Source organism: Lepidochelys kempii, chromosome 3 (assembly GCF_965140265.1).
Source record: "Lepidochelys kempii isolate rLepKem1 chromosome 3, rLepKem1.hap2, whole genome shotgun sequence".
Lineage (NCBI taxonomy): Eukaryota > Metazoa > Chordata > Testudines > Cheloniidae > Lepidochelys > Lepidochelys kempii.
Genome location: NC_133258.1, coordinates 45,884,150 through 45,910,609, shown reverse-complemented (window position 1 = coordinate 45,910,609; position 26,460 = coordinate 45,884,150). Strand labels below are relative to the sequence as shown.

At 44.6% G+C, this 26,460-nt stretch overlaps 1 protein-coding gene across 1 annotated transcript in view; it reads right to left on the bottom strand.

Annotated features, from left to right (window-relative positions):
• The window catches only part of LOC140908768 (uncharacterized), a 53,279-nt gene that overhangs the window by 25,470 nt on the left and 1,349 nt on the right, over positions 1-26,460 (bottom strand). The window contains exon 3 of the mRNA XM_073336642.1: positions 1,518-1,724. Within this exon, the coding sequence (XP_073192743.1) occupies positions 1,518-1,724 (207 nt within the window). The remainder of the gene's footprint in view (positions 1-1,517; positions 1,725-26,460) is intronic.

The window sequence follows — 26,460 nt, the reverse complement described above, 5'->3', positions numbered from 1 at the left end:
TGGAGCACTGTTATGTAAAAAGAAATCTACATTTGTAAATTGCACTTTCACGATAAAGAGATTGCAGTACAGTACTTGTATGAGGTGAATTGAAAAATCCTATTTCTTTTTTTATCTTTTTCACAGTGCAAATATTTGTAGTAAAAAATTATATAAAGTGAGTACTATATACTTTGCATCCTGTGTTGTAATTGAAATCAATATATTTGAAAATGTAGAAAAACATCCAAAAACACTTATAATAAATTTAAATTGGTATTCTATTATTAACTGTGTGTTTAAAACTGTGATTAATTGCAACTATTTTTTTCGTTAATCACTTGAGTTAACTGCATTTAATTGACACCCTAGTTGGAAATAAAATTATTTAACATACACACGTGTATGAACAACTGGGCCAGGATTTCAGCTTCTCTTTCTAAAGTTGCAGTACTTAATACAAAGCAAGACAATAGGCCTAATCCTGCCAACCTTCCTAGAGCAAAACTCCTGGTCCTTATCAGGCCATTGATTTTTAAGGCTAGATTGTGGCTTTGCTACAAACCTTGTGCATGGGGTACAGAGTAGCTGTACCAGCCTGGGGCAGAACAGGTAAGGGACTCTGGCTCTGAGGAGCAATTTCCTCACTACTTCCTCCCCCTTGATCCAAGGAGTATAAATTTGCTGCTGGCCTGTACCACAAGCAAATTACAACCACCTCTGGCCAGCTCAGTTCTGCTGGTCAGTGATTTAAGGGTGGGGAGGAACCAAGGTTCTGCCTACATGCTTCAGGGGTAGAAGTAGCTTGAGCACCATGTGGGGCATAATGGGAGCCTTTACATGAGTAAGTACACCAAGTCCCAAGCTAGCTTTTAGACAGCACTGGTCAAGGACTTATATACTGATTTCTGTAAGGACTGTACTGAAGCCAGTGTTATCCAAATAACCTATATTTACTCAATTCAAAATATTCAGACTTCTATAACTTTTCAACGCTAGCATTTGTATAGATATAACTAATTAACATGAGACCCCTTGTCTCTGGAATTCACTCTCCATTCCCCTCCTTATTCCCCAATAGTCTGAATCCACTGATCATCAAGGTATGCTGAATAGCCCATTTCACTAGAACTGGGGGAGGCATGTCGATATGGAAGGTTAGGTATTTCTAGGGAAACAGGATATTTCTATGTTTCATTGCTGGCCAGATTTTTTTTAAGTGTGGGTTTGGGGCTCTGCCCCAAGTGGTTTTGTTTTAGACAATTGTTAAGGCTCCTAGAATCTGGGAGAGGCATCTGCTTAAATGTATTTCAATCAAAATAAATAAAGGCCTGAAGGTGATTCCATCTCCTCCACCACAAAACACGAACAGGAACACTGAAACTATGGATTAGAACAGTGACCAGGCCAGTTCAGGAAGCTATAGCTCCTTTCTAACCAGGAGCATCCAGATGTTCATTGAATCAAAAATTGAATGGGTTGAATATATTTTTAATCTACTAGATTATGTCTGTGAGATTGTAAAGGAAGCTACTTACATCCTCATCAGGATCCTCCAATTCCTCTGCTTCTTGCTCAGGACTGACTCTCCCTTCCTTCCAATTTTCATTGCCTGAGTTGAATTTATACACATTGCCATCACGAAAACTTTCTTTTCCCTTTAATGAGGCCCAGCGAGAGCTCTGCGAGCTCCAGTTATGGCCGCTATAGAGTTTAGGAGACTTGGGAAGCCACTTAACAGAGTCCTGGTGAAGAAGAATAAAACAAGACAGGAGGCAATGAATAGATTTTTAAAATGTGACTGTATTACTGTCAATATCTACCTAGCAAGGAGATGGTCTGGCAAGTATGGTTGAGTGTTTCATCATCACATAATTCTTCATTGGCTTACACGGAGGTAAGCACTGCACCTAGGAAAGTGCCTTTAGTCCAACAGAGACAGTTAAGGTATGCCCACACTGCAATTGAAGGTATGATTTGCATTAGCTTTAATCTAGTTAACACACTAGTTTTAATCTAGCTAATACACTTAAAGGTGAAGACCATCTAACTGCTGTTTTGACCTGTGCTAGCTAGATGAGAGCTAGCGTGAGCACACATACCTGAGCTACAACTCATACTCAATTGCAGCATAGATGTACCCTTAAGGAGTAAACAGGCTGTAGTGGTGGCATGGGGCATGATCCGAGATCAGCCGGCATTGAATCGAGACCACATTCAGCATCTTAAAGGAGGAGCTCACTGCTTACGCTCAGATAAACACAATTGGCAACATTGTCCGTGAGAGCACCAGGTAGTGGCTTCTATACTGCTCTGTTAAAACAAACGGTCTGATAGAGCAGCCACGACTTCACCTGCTGTTTCTCCCCATCTCTTGGTGTAGAATCCCAGTGATAGTTAAGTGTTTGCTTTCACTGCCTTTGGAACGAAGTGCTTTATTTTAAAAGCATTGCCAACAAAAGATAAGAAAACAGTAAATTAGTATTTTTTTTAAAAGTTCACGGATATCTAAAGCACTGTGAAAAAGCCAAGGCACAAAGGGAAGGGGGAACTTTGAGAGCCACATAGCATGCTATTATAATTTACCGTGTGGTAATTTAGTCTAGTTTTCACAACATGTGGGCCTCTCATTAAAGCTATACAAAAATAGTTCTCTTTTCCCACCCAAACTTACACATTTCAGAGAGCTTTGCAGTTACACAATGTGTGGACCCTAGAAAAGTTGCATGTAAAGATGGGTGATAGTGGTCACACATCATCAAATGTACATATGTTCTCTTTGAACAAACTCCTTAAAGCTACAGTATTGACCCTGGAAATGAGGCAGCAGCTAGGGAGGTTGGTGTTGGGAAAGCATCAGTTCTTTTACATTGCACTTCTACAATAGCTTCCATCTGAGGATCTCAAAAGCATTTTACAGCCTAAGACCATTTCTATAATTGGTAGGTATTATTCTCATTTTACAGATGGAGAAACTGAGGCACACAGGTTATATGCCCCACATAGAATCATAGAAATGTAGAACTAGAAAAGGACCTTTATAGGTCATCTAGGCCAGTCCCCTGAGACAGAACTAAGTATTATCTAGACCATCCCTGACAGGTGTATGTCTAACCCGTTCTCAAAAATCTCCAATGACAGAGATTCCACAACTTCCCTAGGTAAGTTATTCCTGAGAGTAACTACCCTTACAGTTAGGAAATTTTTTCTAATGGCTAACATAAATCTCCCATTATTTTTTGTCCTGTCTTCAGTGGTTAAGGAGAACAATTTATCACTGTCCTCTTTATAACAACCTTTTACATACTTGAAGACTAATGTCCCCCTCCACTCTCCCACCTTCCCACTCTCGTCTTCTCTTCTCAAGACTAAAAAAAAAAAAAAAAAAAAAAATTTTTTTCAATCTTTCCTCATAGGTCATGTTTTCTAGAACTTTAATAATTTTTGTTGCTCTTCTTTGGACCTTCTCCAATTTTTCCACATCTTTCCTAAAGAGTGGTGCCCAGAACTGGAATTCTAATCTCATCTTCCAAAGTGCTTGCCACCCCTCTCAGCTTGGTATTGTCCACAAACTTTATAAGTGTACTCTCTATGCCATTATCTAAATCATTTATGAAGATACTGAATAGAACTGGACCCAGGACAGATAAATTCAGAACCCCACTTGATATGGCCTTCAAGCTGGAGTGTGAGCCATTGATATCTGCTCTCTGAGTACGGTTTTTCAACCAGTTGTGTAACCACCATACACTAGCTTCCTCTAGGCTATATTTCCCTAATTTGCTTATGAGAAGATCATGAGACACAGTGTCAAAAGCCTTACTAAAGTCGAGATATAGCATATCTATTTCTTCCGCCCTCCACAAAGCTTGTTAACCTGTCAAAAAAGGATATAGGTTGGTTTGACGTGATTTATTCTTGACAAATCCATGTTGACGGTTACTTATCACCTTGTTATCCACAAACCGATTGTTTGATTATTTGCTCCATTATCTTTCTGGGTACCAAAATTAAGCTGACTGATCTGTAATTCCCTGGGTTGTCCATATTCCCCTTTTTTATAGATTGGTAATATTTTTGCACTTTTCCAGGCCTCTGGGATCTCTACTATCCTCCACAAGTTCTGAAAGCATCCTCACATGAATTTTGTCAGGTCCTGCCAACTTGAAGACATCTAACTTGGACTCTAGCAGAGGTTTACACCCCATTCATACTACACAAATTACTTGTGATGAATTCAATCCATTTTCTGAATGTATACATGAGTCACAGAGAAAAATGTAAAATAAAATAAGTGTGTGTGCATGCGCAGACATACATACGTACTCGTCAATGAGGTAAAGAGATGGAGGACAGTTCTAGACAAGGGAAACTTCAGGAAAGGCTACCTCAAGAACACTCCATCCTCAACAAATGGTTGCACTCACGCTGTTTAACCAGATCTTGGTTTAAGAAATGGTTTTCTTCATATTGCTTTTTTGTTTTTTAATGCAGCATCATTGCTATATGAGGCTCTGCACATACACAAATTATTGGTGTCAGCACAACTGATATTACAATCTGTTTTATATATAATATAGCAGCTGGTGACAATAAAAGTCCTAGGGAGGGAACATAGGAAGACAAGGATTACAATGCTGAAAGATCATGCAATATGTTTGTAGTCCTCTTGGGATTTTGTCTGCTTGTTTTTTGTTATTATAGTTGAAGAGACTAGGTACCATGCAACAACAGTAGTTCAGTGCAAGATGTATGACAAAATTACAGAACTCTTTCACAGACTTTTCTAATAGATCGTAATACATTTTCCATTACTATATTCCAGTATGGTCACTTTGCCTCTAAAAGAAATTAGTTGTTAAAGGGTGCACTCAAAATAATTTTATGCTTAAAAACTCCCCAACCCCTGACCCTTTAATAGTAAAACAGCAAGGATTTCTGGATATTCTAAATCATGTAAGGTCAAAGTATTCTGCTTTGCAGAGCTGGAGAGCCAGTTCACTAATGAATGGAGTTTGAAAGAGCCACAAACAATCAGGTTTGCATTAGTGGCCCCCATTCCTGACAGCTTGGTAGATAGGAGAAAGGATTCTCTGTTGCATTTATTTCATCACTCTCCTTGGATGCCAGACAGCACGGGGACTGCTCCTGTGATCACCACTCTGCTTATTCTTTTTGAGATTAAGTCGGAAGATCAGAACTCTGATCAGACACATGGATTACATGAAAGAGCCACCATGAGGTTCTAGAACTGCAGGTAGGATATCACCAGTACAGGAGGTTATAGAGGTTTCAGAGTAACAGCTGTGTTAGTCTGTATTCGCAAAAAGAAAAGGAGTACTTGTGGCACCTTAAAGACTAACCAGTTTATTTGAGCATAAACTTTCGTGAGCTACAGCTCACTTCATCGGATGCATACTGTGGAAAATACAGAAGATGTTTGTTTTTATACACACAAATCATGAAAAAATGGGTGTTTATCACTACAAAAGGTTTTCTCTCCCCCCACCCCACTCTTCTGCTGCTAATAGCTTATCTAAAGTGATCACTCTCCTTACAATGTGTATGATAATCAAGGTGGGCCATTTCCAGCACAAATCCAGGGTTTAACAAGAACATCTGAGGAAGGGGGAGAAGGGGGTTAGGAAAACAAGGGGAAATAGGCTTGAATAGAGACTGGGAGTGGCTAAGTCATTATGCAAGGTAACCTAAGTTAATTGCATCCAATTTGCAAATGAATTCCAATTCACCAGTCTCTCGCTGGAGTCTGGATTTGAAGTTTTTCTGTTGTAATATCGCGACTTTCATGTCTGTAATCGCGTGACCAGGGAGATTGAAGTGTTCTCCGACTGGTTTATGAATGTTATAATTCTTGACATCTGATTTGTGTCCAACCGCATTTGCTCCAACCCCTCAGACAGAGACAAACACCTACAAGATCTCTAACAAGCATTCTTACAACTACAATACCCACCTGCGGAAGTGAAGAAACAGATTGACAGAGCCAGAAGAGTTCCCAGAAGTCACCTACTACAGGACAGGCCTAACAAAGAAAATAACAGAACGCCACTAGCCGTCACCTTCAGCCCCCAGCTAAAACCATTCCAGCGCATTATCAAGGTTCTACAACCTACCCTGAAGGATGACCCAACACTCTCACAAATCTTGGGAAACAGGCCAGTCTTTGCCTACAGACAGCCCCCCAACCTGAAGCGAATACTCACCAGCAACCACATACCACACAACAGAACCACTAACCCAGGAACCTATCCTTGCAACAAAGCCCGTTGCCAACTGTGCCCACATATCTATTCAGGGGACACCATCACAGGGCCTAATAACATCAGCCACACTATCAGAGGCTCGTTCACCTGCACATCTACCAATATGATATATGCAATCATGTGCCAGCAATGTCCCTCTGCCACGTACATTGGTCAAACTGGACAGTCTCTATGTAAAAGAATGAATGGACACAAATCAGATGTCAAGAATTATAACATTCATAAACCAGTCGCAGAACACTTCAATCTCTCTGGTCACGCGATTACAGACATGAAAGTTGCAATATTACAACAGAAAAACTTCAAATCCAGACTCCAGCGAGAGACTGCTGAATTGGAATTCATTTGCAAATTGGATACAATTAACTTAGGCTTGATTACAGACTGGGAGTGGCTAAGTCATTATGCAAGGTAACCTATTTCCCCTTGTTTTCCTAACCCTCCCCCTTCCTCAGACGTTCTTGTTAAACCCTGGATTTGTGCTGGAAATGGCCCACCTTGATTATCATACACATTGTAAGGAGAGTGATCACTTTAGATAAGCTATTACCAGCAGGAGAGTGGGGTGGGGGGAGAGAAAACCTTTTGTAGTGATAAACACCCATTTTTTCATGATTTGTGTGTATAAAAACAAACATCTTCTGTATTTTCCACAGTATGCATCCGATGAAGTGAGCTGTAGCTCACGAAAGCTTATGCTCAAATAAACTGGTTAGTCTCTAAGGTGCCACAAGTACTCCTTTTCTTTTTGAGGTTATAGAGGTTATTTTTTAAAATATTAGAAATTGGACTCAGCCGCAGTTTAATTATGGATTTGAACTTCCCCAACAAAAAGGGTGTTAGGACATAGGGATTGGACCTCTGTCTGCTTTGCATCTGAGACCATTAGAAAGCAAGCAGACAGCGTTGATAGTAAAAATAAACACAGGTGTAGGTCTCTGATCCCATTTAAAAGCTGAACGGCAGCTCCTTAAACACACACACAATGTTGAAAACACTTTTTCAGCATGACCAGAAAAAGTCCATTTTCCCAAATGAGTGCAAGTTGAAAGATGTAAACAGAGAATATTATGACTGAATGTGGAGAGGTCTCAGTCAGTTACAAAAAGAGAGAGCTTCATTTCCCCCTCACTGCTGGGGGTGCTGCTGTCACACACATATGGAAAGTGAGTAGGTTGTCCTCGATACAGGTTAAATTTCAATCTGTAACTTGGAAGGGAAGATAAGCCTGGAAGATGTAAGTGCAAGGTAGTCTGCGTTCCCTATTTGTATTTTCTTCTTTGGTACAATAAGTTTCATAGCATCAGTTTTTTAGGTTGAACTTTATGCTCAGGCCATAAATGGTGATAAATAAGGGAATTGGGGGCAAAAGCACATTAGGAATTCAGGATCTTTTTCACATTCATAAGCTTTTTCATCACCGGGGATCTTTTGCATATGCAAAATATGCATAAATAATTTAATTCCACCTTAAGCAGTTTTTTTCTATACACACACATTTAGGATCGCTAAGGTTGAGCTACACGGGCAGTTCCAGAGAAAAAGAGCTCACCGTTCTATCAGGACTGTGCAATGTTCCCTCATGATCGATCACCAGAATGCGTTGCAAAGAGCCACAAAGTAAAACATAGCCAATGAAATCTTTGTGCCGGTGTGCTGATGTGAATGCAAGCCTTAACTTCTTCATCGCTTTTTATAAATCACTCCTCTTCCATAAAAGTTTTCAATGCAAAAATAGATCAATAAATAAATAATGCAGAGATGTAGGTCATGAACCTGAGTACAGTAAGAATGGAGGGTGCTGCATGGAGAACAGGGAGTGTTCAGCATCTTGCAGGCTCAAAACCCAAAGACTGCAAGCTCCCTGGAGCACAGAACCATGTCTTTCTCCACATTGTACAAAACCAAGCATACAACCGGAGTACACAATGCTGTCCATTCTTAGTTATACTAATGACATGCATCCAGAAAAGATGCATCAAGATGTCTCTTGATGGTGTTGTATTATAATTGAATATTCGTTAGCACTTGAATCTTTCAACAGCCCCCATTTATTGACCGAATAGAATATATGTCTTTCTCTGAGACAGAGCCACCTGTTGGCACAATACTAGCATTAATACAGCAATTTTTGCTTTCCAAGCATTTTACAAACAATAGCTAACTTTATGACACCCAGGTAAGATAATCATTCACATCCCTATTTTACACAGAGAAGAAACTCTGGCACACCCAGGTGAAATGGCAAACCTAATGTGCCTAATATCAAATATGAATTTAAGTGCCTAACTTTTAGACCATAACCTTTGAAATTTTTGAAATAATCCAAGAGTAGAATTGGATACCCTGGTTCCTAATTTTGTATTCAGAACTTTTTAAAGAAGCGTTTTTAAAATAGCAAAGATATTTTGCTTATGGAATATAGTTCCGTTCAGGAAATTTAAAATAAATTATTGAAACAAACATTTTTCTCATATCCATCAAAGTTTATTTCATTACAATGCACATAAATACAGTTCCCATTGCATGCCCTTCATCAGCATGTGCACACCACGTTGACGTACAAAACTGCTTTTCTACTTAATGAACAAGAAACAGGTTAGGTGATCCTCCTTTCCCCTGCAGAGGCTCTTAATCTCTGCCTCCTACCCTGTGCTGTCTTCATATGCAATCTCTAAGGATAAGATTATGTCACTGAGGTCATGGAAGTCACAAATTCTGTGACTTCCAGAGACCTCCGTAACATTTTTCGCCTCAGCCGTTGCGGCCAGTGGGTGGGTGGGGACTCAGAGCGCCGAGCTGCCGTGGGCATTGGTGGGGACCTGGGACTCCCACCTACTGCCCCGGAGCGCCAAGCCACTGTGGGAAGCAGGTACTGCTTCCCTCCCACCTGGCTCTCATCCCTCTTCCCTTGGGCTTCAGTCATTCCCCATCAGCCCCCCCACCCCATTTTTAGTAAAAGTCACAGACAGGTCATGGGCTTTAGTGAATCTTTATTTATTGCCCAGGACCAATCCTTGACTTTAACTGAAAATAACTCTCAAAATCTTAACTTTAGCAATCCATATGGAACAGTATTTTTTGTCACACCCTTGTGTGTTAAGAGGACAAGCTATCCTCATGAGGGCACAAATAAAATGGTGTGCAGATATTAAAAAAAAATCTCTTTAATAAATCCTCTATAGGAATGAGTTTTCCACAGGCAAAAAGGTTTGCAAGTACCACATATCGCTATAAATCATCCATGCAAAACAACAAAAAAATCCTAATCAATTACTCAAAAGAGAAGAATGGCTGATCTACTCATTTACATTTTAAGATTAAAGAGAAACAATCTTCATAGCAGTAGGCTAATTACATTGTATTTTGACTTGCAGAAGGAATGTTAACATGGCAGAATTTTCAGATGTGTAGAACTTGCAAAATGAAGCACATTTTGTTATCCATAACCTAGCTCATAAAGCCCAAATTTCACATTCCAACCTGCTTGTTCCCTATTTTTAAAATAAGTTTATTTATATTTTAAAATATTTTTTAAAAATTGTGAAAATATGGTACTGGTTTTAGTTTTGCAAGGTGTTTTCCTAGAGTAGACTTCCTTGCCATTTTATGTATGCAGTGCATGTAGCATTCTAACCAACCAAAAAGGATTGTACATTAATATAGCTCTTTTAAAGAGAGAAAGATTTCAAAGTGCTTTACAATCAAACAGATTTTTTTTAAAAGTGCACAAATCTCTTAACCTGAACAGCACACACATCAACATTACTAAATCCACCAATATTCTCAGGTACAGGAAGAGGCTATTTCCAACAGATACTGAAGTTTCACGAGGTAGGCAGAATGTAATCACTCAAACTGGAATTTTGATTAGGCTCACAGGGTTAATGCTCCTACACTTACAAAAAAACAACAACCCAAAATGGCCACAAGATCATTAATCACCACAGATGATCAAGACTTCCAGGTTGGCATCTCATCCAGAAGATGGCAAACACCAACAGTGTTTTGCTCCCTACCCCATGGCTCAGCATCCAGCATCAGAAAGTCCTTCGGTTCTGATTAAGGCGACAGCCACACCAATTCTACGGGTACCTTAGAGCTTATTGACTCAGTTTTTGCACCTATTTCAGTAAACGAATAGATGAACTGAAAATCTCCTATTGTGGATGCAGTTATACCAGCATAAAGGTGGTGTTTATCCTAAAGATGTTTATGCCAGTCTAATTGAGTCCACATTCTAGACTAGAGTTGCCCTGATTTAGTTATATCGGTGCAAAAGCTATGTGTAGACTAATGATCAGATCCTAAAAAATAAAAAAAGTGCTGAAACACTTCCAGTAGTCACTCGTAGGCAACAGAACCAAAAGTACCAGAGGCTAGAATGCAAAAAAGGCCGGAACGGAGTTCTGTGATTACTCAAGCCCTGGTGTAGACCAGCCCATAGGGTTCCCTGAGTACCCTCCTATCAAAGTGGCAATGCAGCCTAATCAGACCTAGGTTGTGAGATGTGAAAGAATCATAGCACAAGATGGTATCGTTATTGGCTTGGTTCACATCAACCAGCCACACTAAGAACTGCAGGAAATGATTCACCCAACTCCGGTAAACATTAATATCTCCCTTTTTGCGATGGAAGAATGGAGGCAGAGAAGTTCAATGCTTTGCCCTTAGGGACAAAACAAGTTAATGGTAGAGATGGGAACAGAACAGGAGAGTGCAGATTTCTAGTCGTCTGCTTTACTAGTAGAGAACACTCCCCATGACTGTTCAAATACTATGGTGAGGAGCCTAATAAAGGACAGCCCCAAAATAACAGCTGTTGTACTCTCATGTTGTAGGAAAGAGTAGCCTTAACTGAACATGTACATCCACAGTATTCCACTTACAGAACATGGCATCAAAGCTTACATATGTTGCCTGACCCTTTTTAAGGTTAATAATGTTTGAATTAATGGCCAATTCATCTGACTGTGATAAGGTTCTTCCTCCAGAATTGGGCTACACAGAACACACACTACGGAGTTCACTATTTTGTGGGGAATTTCGGGGTGGATGACAAAGACTACACTGAAAGCAAAGTAAAACCTTAGGTATCTTTACAAAAATAATGGATAAAGCTAGAAAAGACCCAAGCCACATAACCTCAGTGTTGTATTATCTCTATCTTGTTTTTCTGTGGTATCATTCTATGCATAAGCTCTTAGAATTACATACTCACACCCTTTGTTGAGGACCGAGTGGTAGGAGACAAAAGGACCAGCACTGTCTTTGGCATGCCACAGTGTCCAATGGTCCAAGTTCCTCAATGAGTTGAAGAGTCAAACAGTAGAAAGAGCAGCCAGCAATGGAAAAAACCCAGGAAAGATCAAGCCCCAGTCCACATGGTGACTGTCCTGTTATAGGGCCCGAGCATCATCTTCTCATGCTCAGTCCTCCATGCCCATACTTAGCCTTTTCACCCACATAATACTGAGGTGTACTTATTCTATAGTAGGTTAGCATATTGATACGCGTAACTGCCATATCAGCTCCTGATCATACCCATCGCTCTTTACTTAAGTGGATTTGCAGTTATTACTTCCATGTTCCTTGCGGTAGCACTTACTGAAACATGCTAACTCCTACCATTGAGCAAGCTCTTCTTAGTTCCCAAAATCTAAAGGTAACCACTAATCTATGCCAAGGGTTATGGCCAATTTAACCACACTTATACTAACTTATGCTTCAGCTAATATCTTACAGGAAACAGACCTGTAGGTTTCTTGTGTTATGGCTGAATATAATGAAAGCAGCTAAATATAATGAAGGCCAGGCAGTGAATATAATAGGCAAGCTTGCCCTATAGCTACACACAAAAAATCTCACAGTGCATCCGTGAGATCACAGCTGTGAAAATACAACCACACTTTGCACTACAAATACCTCAAGTGGTTGAAAAAAATCTGTTATTGTACAAAGACCACAGAAAATATACTATTGAGAAATGTAGAATGCATTTGGTGCTCACACATGGGACTACTGAACTTAATAGGTTGAGCCTAACAAACTCCTTACCCCTATGACTACACATGAGCAGAATGGCAGTATTGAAATGTTAATATTAATCCACACCGCCATCTTGGTCAATTGGTCTCGTTAAAAGTTGGTATGGCAATCCCCATTTTTTCAGTTCTCTCTGTGTGTGTGTGTGTGTGTGTGTCACATGGGCTAAAGCCCACTTCATCAGATGCATGCAGTGGAAAATACAGTAGGAAGATATAGATATGCATGCTGCATGCATCTGATGAAGTGGGCTTTACCCATGAAAACTTACGCTCAAATAAATTTGTTAGTCTCTAAGGTGCCACAAGTACTCCTCGTTCTTTCTGCTGATACAGACTAACACGGCTACCACTCTGAAACCTGGTTTTCCTTAGTTATGTATTCAGCTAATTTATGATAGAGGAAAACAACTGTTACAGGCACTAGTGTAAGAAATTAGACCCAGCATCAACTTGGTTTTCCTTTCTATTAAATGTAAATAATACTTACCAGCTATACTTTACAGTGGTGGTGTTAGGAGAAAAACACTATGTAAAGGGATGGCCATTGAACAGTTAGCATTTGCTATCTCCTATTTAAAGCACAGATTGTTCTCAGACAAGTGTAGTCACTTAGCAAATGCTGACTTTGTAATGGTGTCACTGTAATTCTTATTAGCTCCAGGTTCTATGAGACTGGTTTCTGCCAATCATGTCATCTCTTATGATATAAAACAGTTTGTGGACCCAGTGTCCATAAATTCAAGCAGACTTTTGCCATTTCTTAACTGTTTTGAAAGGCAAATTACTACGAAGGAAAAGCAGTAAGTTTTCAAATCACCATTTACAGCAGCTCTTGTATCATCAGCCACACTGTAGGCAGCTGTAACATAGCATTCACTAGCCCAGACACTCTGCCGACTCTGCTACCTTTCCAAACGTCCTCATCCCTAATAGTCTACATTGCTGCACTCTGTGGTGTGGTAAAATCCCAACCTGCTGCACAAAAGGTTTTAACAGGGCCCCTAACAAGACAACAGTTCCATTAGAAATTTTACCTTCCAGGGTAACAAACATGTCTAATACTCTTGCAGTCATGCCCTGGATTCTCACTAATGAAAGATTAGGAAAAGCCAGGCTGTCAGTAAACATTCAAGGAGATAGACAAAGTGAGACCAGAGTCCTAACTGCAGCCTAAAATTACATTCCCTTCCACAGTGACTTCACTCTGGAGACAACGTCCAAGTGATTTGGAGTAAGTCTACACTGCAATGTAAGCCCAGGGTTTGTGGGACTTGAACCACAGGCTCAGTGTTTGTCAGCCCAGGCTTGAGCAGCGACACTGAGTATGCAGGCTGCTACCCACAACCTGTAATAAAAATTGCATTGGGTCATAAACTGGAAATCCCTCCTATTAGTATATTAACAACAGACGGAGTCAGAAACTTACCAGGCTCTGGGGCTGCTTCTGCAGTGGTTTCTGCTGCCGGCAGGCTGCCTCAGGGATAGTGTCATAAAACAGCTCCTTCCTCAAGTATGGACCTGGGTTATGCTACAGCTTCTGTGGAGGCAAAGCCTCTTAGTGGACTGGCATGACCACCAAAGTCACTTCACTAGCCTGATCCAGCAGCTGCCTACTCTCCCTCCAGTACTATATTAGAGTCAGGGTCAGAAGGTCACCATCCTGGCTGATCAGGCTACCATGAACCACTCTTGGCTCAGTGCTCAGCGTAGTGCCCAGCAGTAGCCAAAGTTCTCAAAAAAGAGGCTGGATGATGACAAGTTCCTAGAGTGATGGTTCTCATTCCTGGCTTTCTATTAGCTGCTCTTGAGCCACTTACTCTGGTCCCCAATGCTGCCAATTTATCCACGATTTCTTGGTACACGTCATTTTTGGTACACTTACTGACGTTGAACATCTTGCTTTGCCTCATACCAGAGATTTATCAGAATCTGACTGCGGTCCCACGCCCAGGTAGTAGCATGCTTGGCAAAGGACTTCTTGTCTGGGGCCATAGCTAATGCAGGAAACGGTTCATTCTGTTTGTAGCTCAGTGGTCAGAATAAAATGGAAGGGTTAAGCACCAAGCTGCTGTACTCAGTGATGAGCTGCCAAAATCTTAACAACTGGTTCCCTCCTCACCCCACGAGGGGGTTGTGGCCCACCCCTGCCCCCCGGGACTCCTGACCCATTCAACCCCCTGCATTCCTCAATGCCGCCCCCCCCCCCGGGACCCCCGCCCCATCCACCCCCCTCCCCGTCCCCTGACTTCCCCCAGAACCGGGAAGGAGGGTCTCGTGGGCCACCGGATGCCCACTGCGCCACGCCCTTAAGAGCCAGAGGGACCTGCCGGGGGGGTGAGGTGGGGAGTCCTGGCGTTGTTTACTTGGGGCAGCTCCCAGGAAGCATCCGGCAGGTCCCTCTGGCTCCTAGGGGCTTGGTAGCGCAGCTGAGGGCAGGAATGGCCTCTCCCCCCACTGATCACATCCAAAGTGGCACCTTAGGCACCGACTCCGTGGGTGCTCCGCGGCTGGAGCACCCACAGGAAATATTTGGTAGGTGCAGAGCCCCCACTGGCAGCTCCCCGTCCCGCGCCCGACCCCAGCTCATCTCCGCTCTGCCTCCGCCCCGAATACGCCGCCCTGCTCTGCTTCTCCGCCCCGGCTTCCCACGAATCAGCTGTTCACACAGGAAGCCTGAAAGGGCTGAGAAGCAGGCAGCGGCTTCGCGCTCAGGCCCAGGGAGGCGGAGGCAAGCTGGGGAGGGGAGCGGTCCTCCTGCAAGCCCCCCCCGGGGTTACCTGCTGCGGCACCGGCAGCCCACCTCACGCCCCCCCACCCCAGCTCACCTCCACTCTACCTCTGCCTCCCTGGGCCTGAGCACAAAGCTGCCACTTGCTTCTCAGCCCTCCCCAGCTTCCCGCGCGAAGAGCTGATCCAGCCCTGGAGCACCCACAGAGTTCATGCCTAAGGCGCCACTTTTGGCCGGTTGTTAAATTTAGAAGCCCTTTTAGAAAGGGCTTCTAAATTTAACAACCGGTTCCAGCGAACCGGTGCGAACCAGCTCCAGCTCACCACTGACTGTACTTGATTGCTTCTGTTTCCTAGGAGTTGCTTGGCTATTCTTGGGATAGAAAGGAAAGGAAAGGAACAGTGGCCCATGGGATAGTATTGGTGGACTCTCAGGACTTGAGTCCGGGGAGACTGACCCAAACTGCATTCACACTGCAAAACAAATGAGAGTCCAACAGAACCTGGCTTGGATTCACCCCCAGATCCTAGGGGCTGGGTTATGCCAACTTATTGGCCTGAGTCAGACAGATTTGTGTGTAGATGGAAGGGAGTTTGGCGTGAGCCTGAACCTTTGAAGGAGTGTCGGACAAGACCCAAATTACAGCCCAACGTTTTCTTTTACGCTAGTAACATCTGCTGGGAGAGCAATACAGCGGTGCACAGACAATCCAGGAAGTTTTTGGAAAGTGTTGGGGACAACTTCCTGGTGCAAGTGCTGGAGGAACCAACGAGGGGCCGTGCTCCTCTTGACTTGCTGCTCACAAACAGGGAAGAATTGGTAGGGGAAGTAGAAGTGGGTGGCAACCTGGGCAGCAGTGACCATGAGATGGTCGAGTTCAGGATCCTGACAAAAGGAAGAAAGGAGCAGCAGAATACGGACACTGGACTTCAGAAAAGCAGACTTTGACTCCCTCAGGGAACTGATGGGCAGGATCCCCTGGGAGACTAATATGAGGAGGAAAGGAATCCAGGAGAGCTGGCTGTATTTTAAAGAAGCCTTATTAAGGGCACAGGAACAAACCATCCCGATGTGCAGAAAAAATAGAAAATATGGCAGGCAACGAGCTTGGCTTAACAGAGAAATCTTCGGTGAGCTTAAAACACAAAAAGGAAGTTTACGAGAAGTGGAAATTTGAACAGATGACTAGGGAGGAGTATAAAAATGTTGCTTGAGCATGCAGGGGTGAAATCAGGAAGGCCAAAGCACAACTGGAGTTGCAGCTAGCAAGGGATGTGAAGGGTAACAAGAAGGGTTTCTACAGATATGTTAGCAACAAGAAGGCTGTCAGGGAAAAGTATGGGACCCTTACTGAATGGGGGAGGCAACCTAGTGACAGATGAATGGGGTTCCAAAGAGGATGGCTCTAGACTGTTCTCAATGGTAGCAGATGACAGAACGAGGAGTAATGGTCTCAAGTTGCAGTGGGGGAGGTTTAGATTGGATATTAGGAAAAACTTTTTCACTGGAATGTGTTACCTAGGGAGGTGGTAGAATCTCCTTCCTTAGAGGTTTTTAAGGTCAGGCTTGACAAAGCCCTGGCTGGGATGATTTAACTGGGAATTGGTCCTGCTTCGAGCAGGGGGTTGGACTTCAGGGGTCCCTTCCAACCCTGATATTCTATGATTCTATGACGTGAAAAAAGCAAGTACACAATGCCTTTTTTGCATCAGTCTTCACAGACAAGGTCAGCTCCCAGACTGCTGCACTGGGCAGCACAATGCAGGGAGGAGGTGAGCAGCCCTCAGTGGTGAAAGAACAGATTAAGGACTATTTAGAAAAGCTGGACGTGCACAAGTCCATGGGGCTGGATGCAGTGCATCCAAGGGTGCTGAGGGAGTTGGCTGATGTGATTGCAGAGCCATTGGCCATTATCTTTGAAAACTTGCGGTGATCGGGAGAGGTCCCGGACGACTGGAAAAAGGCAAATAGAGTGCCCATCTTTAAAAAAGGGAAGAAGGAGAATCTAGGGAACTACAGACCAGTCAGCCTCACCTCAGCCTCACCCCTGGAAAAATCATGGAGCAGGTCCTCAAGGAATCCATTTTGAAGCACTTGGAGGAGAGGAAGGTGATCAAGAACGGTCAACATGGATTCATCAAGGGCAAGTCATGCCCGACCAACCTGATTGCCTTCTATGATGAGATAACTGTCTCTGTGGATATGGGGAAAGCAGTGGACGTAATATACCTTGACTTTAGCAAAGTTTTTGATACGGTCTCCCACAGTATTCTTGCCAGCATGTTAAAAAGGTATGGATTGGATGAATGGACTATAAAAGGTGGATAGAAAGCTGGTTAGATCATTGGGTTCAACAGGTAGGGCTCAATGGCTCAATGTCTTGTTGGCAGCCAGTATCAAGCAGCGTGCCCCAGGAGTCGGTCCTGGGGCCGGTTTTGTTCAGTTTCGTTAATGATCTGGATGATGAGATGGATTGCACCCTCAGCAAGTTTGCGGATGACACCAAGCTGGGGGAGAGGGGAAGAGGTAGATATACTGGAGGGTAGGGATAGGGTCCAGAGTGACCTAGACAAATTGGAGGATTGGGCCAAAAGAAATCTGATGAGGCTTAACAAGGACAAATGCAGAGTCCTGTACTTAGGACAGAAGAATCCCATGCACCGCTACAGACTGGGGACCTACTGGCTAAACAGCAGTTCTGCCAAAAAGGATCTGTGGATTACAGTAGACGAGAAGATGGATATGAGTCAGTGTGCCCTTGTTGCCAAGGAGGCTAATGGCATATTGAGCTACATTAGTACGAGCATTGCCAGCAGATTGAGGGAAGTGATTATTCCCCTCTATTTGGCACTGGTGAGGCCACATCTGGAGTATTATGTCCAGTTTTGGGCCCCCCCCTCCCACTACAGAAAGGAGGTGGACAAATTGGAAAGAGTCCAGAGGAGGCAACTAAATTATTAGGGGGCTGGGGCACATGACTTATGAGGACAGGCTGAGGGAACTGGGCCTACTGAGCCTGCAGAAGAGTGAGGGGGAATTTGATAGCAGCCTTCAACTACCTGAAGGGGGGTTCCAAAGAGAATGGAGCTCAGCTGTTCTCAGTGGTGGCAGATGACAGAACAAGGAGCTATGGTCTCAATTTGCAGTGCGGGAGATCTAGGTTGGATATTAGGAAAAACTATTTCACTGGGAGGGTGGTAAAGCACTGGAATGGGTTACCTAGGGAGGTGGTGGAATCTCCATCCTTGGACGTTTTTAAGGCCTGGCTTGAAAAAGCCCTGGCTGGGATGATTTAATTGGGGTTGGACTAGATGACCTCCTGAGGTCTCTTCCAACCCTAATCTTCTGTGATTACTCATCCAGAGTCTAGAGACGAAAGAATGTTTTTTAATCAATTGCCAATGGAGGATGGTACAGTCATCACAGGAGACTATGATGTCACTAGTTACCATTTTTGCTTTCCTCCAGTGCAAAAGGTTTATCCTAGAACAGATTTGCTGAGGTTTATCTGGACTCTAGCTATACAGTCTACCATAGTTTCAGATCTTTTGTAATATTTGGATTATCAAAACAATAAAACGGCACCCTATTCAAAGGCTATAGCCAACCCTGCCAAAAACTAACAAATAAAATTAAATAGCAACATACCCATGACAAGCAAAACTCTGCCTCCAGCAAAACAGAACGTCCTTACTCCATGTAAACCTAATCCCTATCAAATCCCATTATCTGTAGCAGACCATGCAAATAAACATGCTTTGAGGGTCAAACCTGGGCTACTTGGGACCAGATCAGACTATGAAATGCATTACCTATGTACTTTATATTGGAACTGGACAAATTATACAGAGTTCATGTTAAATTCTGAAGGAAATGGAAAGTTACAGTAAGTGTTAACCTGATATACCCAACATTTTGAGTCTGTAATATTGATTTTGTATAAACCTGACTTGGAGCATTTGAACAAAGCAGTATTGCAACTCACCACTCAGTGGGAAAATGCAAGAAAGCATACCCTACTCAAACCTTTTACTGATGTTTTAGTGATTTAAAATGCATGCAAAGTAATTATAATTATTACAAACATTTAATAATGTTCATAAAAAATGGTTACCTACCTGTGAGTAAGTACCTACCTCAAAGTTGCTCTTTGAAATGTGATGAAGATACAATTCTATTTCAGTGCGTTTTCACCCAGTGAACTGGAGCCAGAGAACTTTGCCTAGCAGGATGCATAGGAACAGTGCTCATGAATCCCTCCCCGATCTCATAAGGGCTGCATTGCCCTGACCCCCTCAGTCCTTTCACACCAAACATCAGAAGTCTAGACACTGATGCAGTGGGGATGGAGGGTGGGTGCATCACATCTTGAAAAACAGTTAGGTAACAGTTTTCTCTTCTTCAGGTAGATGCAGGTGTGTAGTCTACTTGGGTGACTCACAAGCAGTACTGGCAGGAGGTGGTGTAACGTCTATTTCAAAAAGGACAGCAGGACTCACTCCCAAAGTTTGCATCTGACTTGTAAAAATATGCACTGAGGACCAAGTGGCAACCCTGCAAGCGTCCAATATAGGAATGTCACTCAAACGCAGTCAACATTCCCCAGGCTCTGTTAGAATGAGCTAACACCCTTTGAGGAGACGTAGCCTGGGCTACTTTACATGCTGTATGCATGAAACAGGAAGTTATACACCTGGAGATCATCTGTGAAGAGACCCCTTGACGCTTCATTTGGTTTGCATATAAACAAAGAAGATGAGAGCGGAAAAGTTTGGTCATACCTAGATAAAAAGCTAAACATCGTCAGACATTCAATGTGTGAAGACATTGTTCCTCTGGGGTTGAATGTGGCCCTTGGTTCGCGTGCAAATGGGAAACCACTTTGGATAAAAACTTATGGTGCAGATGCAGGATTGCTTTGTCTCTTTAGAAAATTGCATATAGGGGGTTCCACTATCAAAGCCTACAACTCACGCATCCTCCTTGCACACGTTATTGCTACAAGAAAGGCAGTTTTCTAACACAGAAGGGAGAAAAGTTGTCAGAGCCTCAGAGGCCCTATAGGAGCCACTAGGACAGCATTATGGTCACGCAAATGAATTGTCTCTTTCACTGGCAGGTGGAGACGAGTGACTCTTTTCAAACCCCATGGCAGTGAGGTTCTTGAAAACACCAACTTCCAATGGATGGGCAGATGAAAGGCTGAAAATGCCAACAGGTGAGCTCTCAATGAACTAAGTGTAAGACCAGAAGACTGAACATGTAACACATACTCCAAGATGTTCTGGACGAACTTGCCAGGCTAATGACCATATTGAGAACTGCTTCCACTTGGCCAAAATAGGTTGCTCTTGTGGAGGGCTGTCTTCTATTGAGCAAGGCTTGCTGGACCACCTCCAAAATTGCTCCTCCTCATCATTTAACTATGCAGCATCTATGCTGTGAGATGCAGGGAAGGGAACACACCAAGATACTGGAGTCAGGCAATCAGGATAAGGAGGAAGGGATATGAGAGGCTGAACCAATAATGCAAGGAGGTTGGAGAACCAACATTGCTCCAGCGTGGCTGGGACAATGAGAATGAGCTTGACACAGTCCAATTTCAGCTTGAGAACATCCTGCAGGATGATTGGAATTGGAGCAAATACATACAGGAGTGCTGATTCCCAGCTCAAGTGAAAATGAGACCAAACTGAGACCCCCTTTGGAAGCAAAACAGCTGACGTTTCTTGTGGTCTCTTATGATGAACAAGTTGATTGTTGGGATGCTCCAAATTGCAAAAATGAACTGCAGGAGACTGGGCTTTAGCAACCTTTTGTGATTCAGGGAAAAATATATGTTGAGGTGATCCACCAGGTGATTCTGGATCCAAGGTAAGTGATTGACCGTGCATCTTCCCCAATGCAAAAAACTGCCAGAGCCTGGTCACTTCCTGACACAGCATGCTGGAGCATGCTCTCCAGTCCGTTCATATAAATACACCACCACAGTATTGTCTGTAAGGATGTGCACTGCCTAGTCTCTGATGTGATCTCAAAGGGGCCGACAGGCAGCATAGATGGCAGGAGGCTCCAGGACACTGATATACAGAGAAGCTTCCAGTTCAGACCATAGGCCTTGAACTTTCAGTGACCCCAGATGCACTCCCCAACCTGTCCAGTCCAGGACTGGTGGAGGAAGTTGGACCAGTCTGTCCAAAAGGATGAGAACTGAGATGATAGACCAACTTCAGCCACATCTGAAGAGGATGCAGGTGCAGCCTGGTATCTTGGACCAGCTTGTGCATGCAGCTATATGCCCTAGCAATCTCAGAGATACTTGGACTGTGGTTGAGAATTGAGAGTGAAACTCCAGATATAGATGGCAAATTTCCTGGAATTTCTTAATCAGTAGAAATGCTCTCAAATGCTCTCAGGGCCCCAATGGACTTGATTCTTGGAGCTGGAACCAGTGTTGACTTCTTGTCATTTAGGATGAGACCTGAACGACTGAGTAGTAATGTGAAATGGACATGCCAGAGGACTTCCTCTCTGGACTTGCATCTCAGTAACCAATCGTCCCAATACAGGAAGATATGAATTACCCTTTTCCTAAGGTATGATGTTACCAAGTCATGGCATTTGGTAAAAAACCTGGGGACCAAAAGACATGCTGAAAGTCAGCATGGTAAACTGGTAGTGCCAGCCATCTATGACAAACCCGAGGAACCTCCTATGGCTTGGAAAGATTACTACAAGAAAATAAGTGTCCTGCAGGTTGCGGGCAAAAAACTAGTCATGATTAAAGGTTGGAAGGATAGTTGTTAGGTTAGCCATACATGCTGAAATTGTAGTGGTCCAGGACAGCTCTCATCCCTTCCTTGGTCCTGCAGACCAGGAAATACCAATGCTTAGAACCTGCCCCCAGTGCTGCAAGGGAACCTCCTTGCCAGACTTCAGAGTCAGTAGAGACTGAACCTGCTGAAGGAGCAGTTTCATGTGAGACAGGTCCCTGAAGACGGATGGGGTGGGGAGGAAGGATGGAGAGAAACTATCTGGCACAACCTGATGTGACAGTGCTTAGGACCCAGTTCAAGTCAAGCCAAACACCACAAAAACAAGCCAACAAGTCCCTGAACAGAGGGGATGGAGGAGAGGCCACCAGTGGCTCAGTCCTGGACACACAAGTCAAAATGGGCACTTACTGGATGCGGGGGGTGGAGGAGAAGGGGGACACGGAGAGCTGGCTGGTTAAGCTCAGAACCAGAAGACCTGCTCCTCTGGGATCTGTGGCCCTTCCAGGAATAGTCCAGCTGCCTTACAGGAAGGTAGGACTGTCCAGAAAAAAATCTGCAGATGGTATTGCTGCTGCTGCTGACCGCTATCGTGCGTCTCTCCATGGCTGGAGCATAGGCTCCGAAAGAACAAAGTAGCTTGGGAGTCTTTTAAAAAAAGGAGTGCAAAATTTTGTCAGTTTTCTCTAAAAACAAAACCCAGGCATCAAAACTTTAAATCCCCCAATGGTCTGCTGCACACTGGGTGCAATGACCAAATCCTGCAGCCATGAGGTCCTCCTCATGGTCACAGCCAATATCATAATTCTGGATGAGACATTAAACTCTTCTATGGAAGGTTCTGGTAACTTATCCATGATCTTAGACATGGCCACCCAATTGACAAAATCATATTTAGAGAGCAATGCCTACTAGTCTGTGATGTGGATTTGCAGGGAACAGGAGATATAAATATTCCTCTCCATCAAGTCCATCCTTTTGGGCTCTTCATCCTTAGGCATGGACTTATACCTTCTCTGTTGTGCCCTGCCATTTGCCACAGTTACCACCAAAGAGTTAGGGGCCAGGTGGGAGTAGAAACCCACAAAACCCTTCATGTGGAAAAAAGTACCGCTTCTCCAAATACTTCACCACAGAAGACAATGAAGCTGGATGATTCCAGAAGGCCTTTGCAGACTTCAAAAGGAGCTTCATTTATTGAGAGGGTTACTCTCCCTGGAGCTAATAATTTGAGAATATTCAACAGTTTATGAGTAATTCTCCTGCAGGAATCTTCCTGGATACCCAAGCCATACACCTCTGGAGGTGTGAATATGGCTTAAAGTCTTCTGGCACAGAGGAAGATGATGATTCTGGCACAGTAGAGTTGTCCAGGTAGGATGAGGTGGTTTGGTGCACGAATGATGGATCCTATTCTTGCACCACAGTGGGAAGAGCTCCAGAGGTCCAGGGTGAAAGGGCTCAGCAGTCACTTGCAGCTGACATGGTTTGGGAGCAGGAGCCACCATCAGCGATCTCATTCTGCAGAGAGGCAAGGAGTAGGACCTCATAGACCAAGGAGCATCCCAAAGATTCCAAGAAGGCCACTGGGCATACAGACAAGGCATTAGTGACCACCAGGCACCAGGCCAAGAGCTCCTGCCTCAGCTGTGGGACAGATGTCAAATCTCGGTACCGATGGTGAGCCAAAGGTTATCTCTGGTGCCTATCTGTTCTGGAGGAGTCTTGGAGATTCTCTGGGGACAATGAGGGAACCAGCCCCAATGGAGCAAACAAATGGTCAGACACTTCTGATGTCCAATATGGGGTAGCATCAGTGCTGAAGAGGAATGGGGGGATTGGCACCTGTGGTACCAAATGAAACACACTCCCATCTGATTCTGGGAGAGGTGCCAGTACCAAGGCTAAGGACAGTACTTAACTCAAAAGGATCTACTGCCAAGACAACAATGGTGCCAAAGGATGCACCAGCATCAGTGGGACGTTTGGTGCCGGACCCTGCATCAGTCTCTACTCTACTGTCTGAGGCCCGGGCGGTGCGAGCTGTGGTGCTGATGAACCCAAAGCTCTGTGATGCAACCAGAAGGTGACAATGGCACAACATAGGATGAGACAGTAGAAGCCATGGCACCAGAGAACTCCTGAACCAGTGTAGAGTCCAAGACTGAGAGGCAAAAAAGGTTTGATGCAGTAAGTGCCCATGCTGCCTAGTATGTCATCAGAGTGGAGGTAGTCAGTGCTGGTGCCAATGTCATTGGTATTGGACTCAACAGACACCTCATGGCAGAACCAGAGTTGATGGTACAGGCTCTTACCCTACCTTGGGAGTGGCTTTGGAGAGCAGCTGGATGGACTGCTCCATCCTGTGTGCCAGACAGAGTATGGTGCCTGTCAGCACTCCTCTTAGAAAATGTGGTGGAGTCTCCCTGAGTGGTCCTTATTTGTTTTATGGCACCTCTTCCTCGTTGTACCAGCAGAGGGAGAATGACTCCTTCCTCTTTGGGGAAATGGCTGAGCCAAAGTGCAGAGTGACATCACTTGAAGGCGACTGGCAATCACACAAGGGCCTCCATCCTCATGGCCTGCTCCAGCAGGTGCTGCTTCAGCTGCAAGTGTCTTACCACCTCAGTCCTCTCTGAATGACTTGCAGATGGAGCACAACTCTTTAATGTGTCTTTCACTGAGACACAAGCACCTTGTGTGAGAATCATTGTTGGGGATGGCCTCCCCACACAATGGACAATGCTGGAACCCTGGTGAGGGCATCACACAGGACAGCCAACTACTCTAATTCCATACTAAACTTAACCTAATGTACTAACTAGTATACACAAGAAAAAAAATTATCAGAAACTGAGACCAAAAGCAGAGTTCTAACTGTAGCCATGGGCTGAAAGCAGGGACGGAGAGGGTCAGAGCAGTGCTGCCCTTGTATGACTTGGGGAAGGGCTAGGGCTGTGAGCACCTCTCCTAAAGGTACTGCTGGGCAAAGTTCTCTGGGCCCAGTCCACTGGATGTGCACGTACCTAAGTAGAATACATAGCTGCATCTACTTGAAGAAGAAATTCTATTATTGTTTCTGCCTGCCACCCCCACTCCCCTTTCTGTGCCTGCTAAAGGAAAAAAAAAACAACAGTTACTAACCTTCTCGTAACTGTTGTTCTTCGGGATGTGTTGTTCACGTCCATTCCACATTAGGTGTGCTCGCATCGCATGCACGAGCTTTGGAAACTTTTTTCCTTAGCGGCTCCTGTCGAGCCAGTGGGGCCCCTGAGTGGCGCCACTGCGCCGTGCATATATACCCCTGCCACCCGTCCCCCTCCAGTTCCTTCTTGCCGGTGACTCCAACAGAGGGGTAGGAGGGTGGGTGGTGGAATGGACATGAACAATACATCTCAAACAACAACAGTTACGAGAAGGTAAGTAACCATTTTTTCTTCTTTAAGTGCTTGTTCACGTCCATTCCACCTTAGGTGGATCACAAGCTTACCTCTGGAGGAGGGTAGGAGTCACGGAACAACTGATTGGAGGACCGCTCTGCCAACTGCTGTGTCCTCTCTGGCCTGCTGGTTGACTGCGTAGTGGGTCGTGAAGGTGTGCTCCGAGGACCAGATGGCTGCTCTGCAGATCTCCTGGATCGGGCCCTGTGCCAGGAAAGCCGTGGAAGTCGCTTGCGCCCTGGTTGAGTGGGCTGTGACCGCCGGGGCCGGAACACCTGCGAGCTCATAGCACGCCCAGATGCAGTTTATAATCCAAGATGAGATCTGCGTCAACACCGTGAGGCCTTTCATCCTCTTGGCTACGGCCACGAACAGCTGCGTGGATTTAGGAAAGGGCTTGGTACGTTCAAACAGAATGCCAGCGCTTGACGGACATCCAGGGTGTGTAGGCTGCGGTGACTCGGGTCCGTATGGGGTTCTGGAAAAAACACCAGCAGACAAATGTCCTGGCCCAAATGGAATTGCGAGACCACCTTAGGGAAAAACTTGGGGTGCGGTCGGAGCTGCACCTTATCCTTGTGAAACACTGTATATGGTGGCTCAGAGGTGAGAGCCCTCAGCTCAGACACCCTTCTGGCCGAGGTAATGGCCACCAGAAATGCCACCTTCCAGGAAAAGTGGAGGAGGGAGCCGGTAGCGAGGGGCTCGAACGGGGGTCCCATGAGCTTAGAGAAGACCAAGTTAAGGTTCCAAAGAGGGACTGCAGGGCATGAGTACGGAAACATCCTCTCCAATCCTTTAAGAAACCATCCCACCACTGGGAGGGAAAAGACCGAGCCACCCAAAAACCCCGGATGGAAGGCGGAGATGGCCGCTAGGTGTACTCTGAGTGAGGACGGGGCCAGCCCCTGCTGCTTGAGGTGCAGGAGGTACTTGAGGATGGCTTGCACTGGGGTCTGGCACAGCCGCACCTGTCGGGGCTCACACCAATGCAAGAACCTTTTCCACTTGGCCACATAAGTAGCCCTGGTAGAGGGCTTCCTACCGCCAAGCAGAATCTGCTGCACAGGAAGGGAGCACTGGCTCTCCAAGGCATTTAGCCACAGAGCTTCCATGCTGTCAAGTGTAGTGATTGCAGGTTGGGGTGGAGAAGCCACCCGCCGTCCTGCGTGATGAGGTCCCGGTGTAGGGTCAGGACTACTGGGGCCT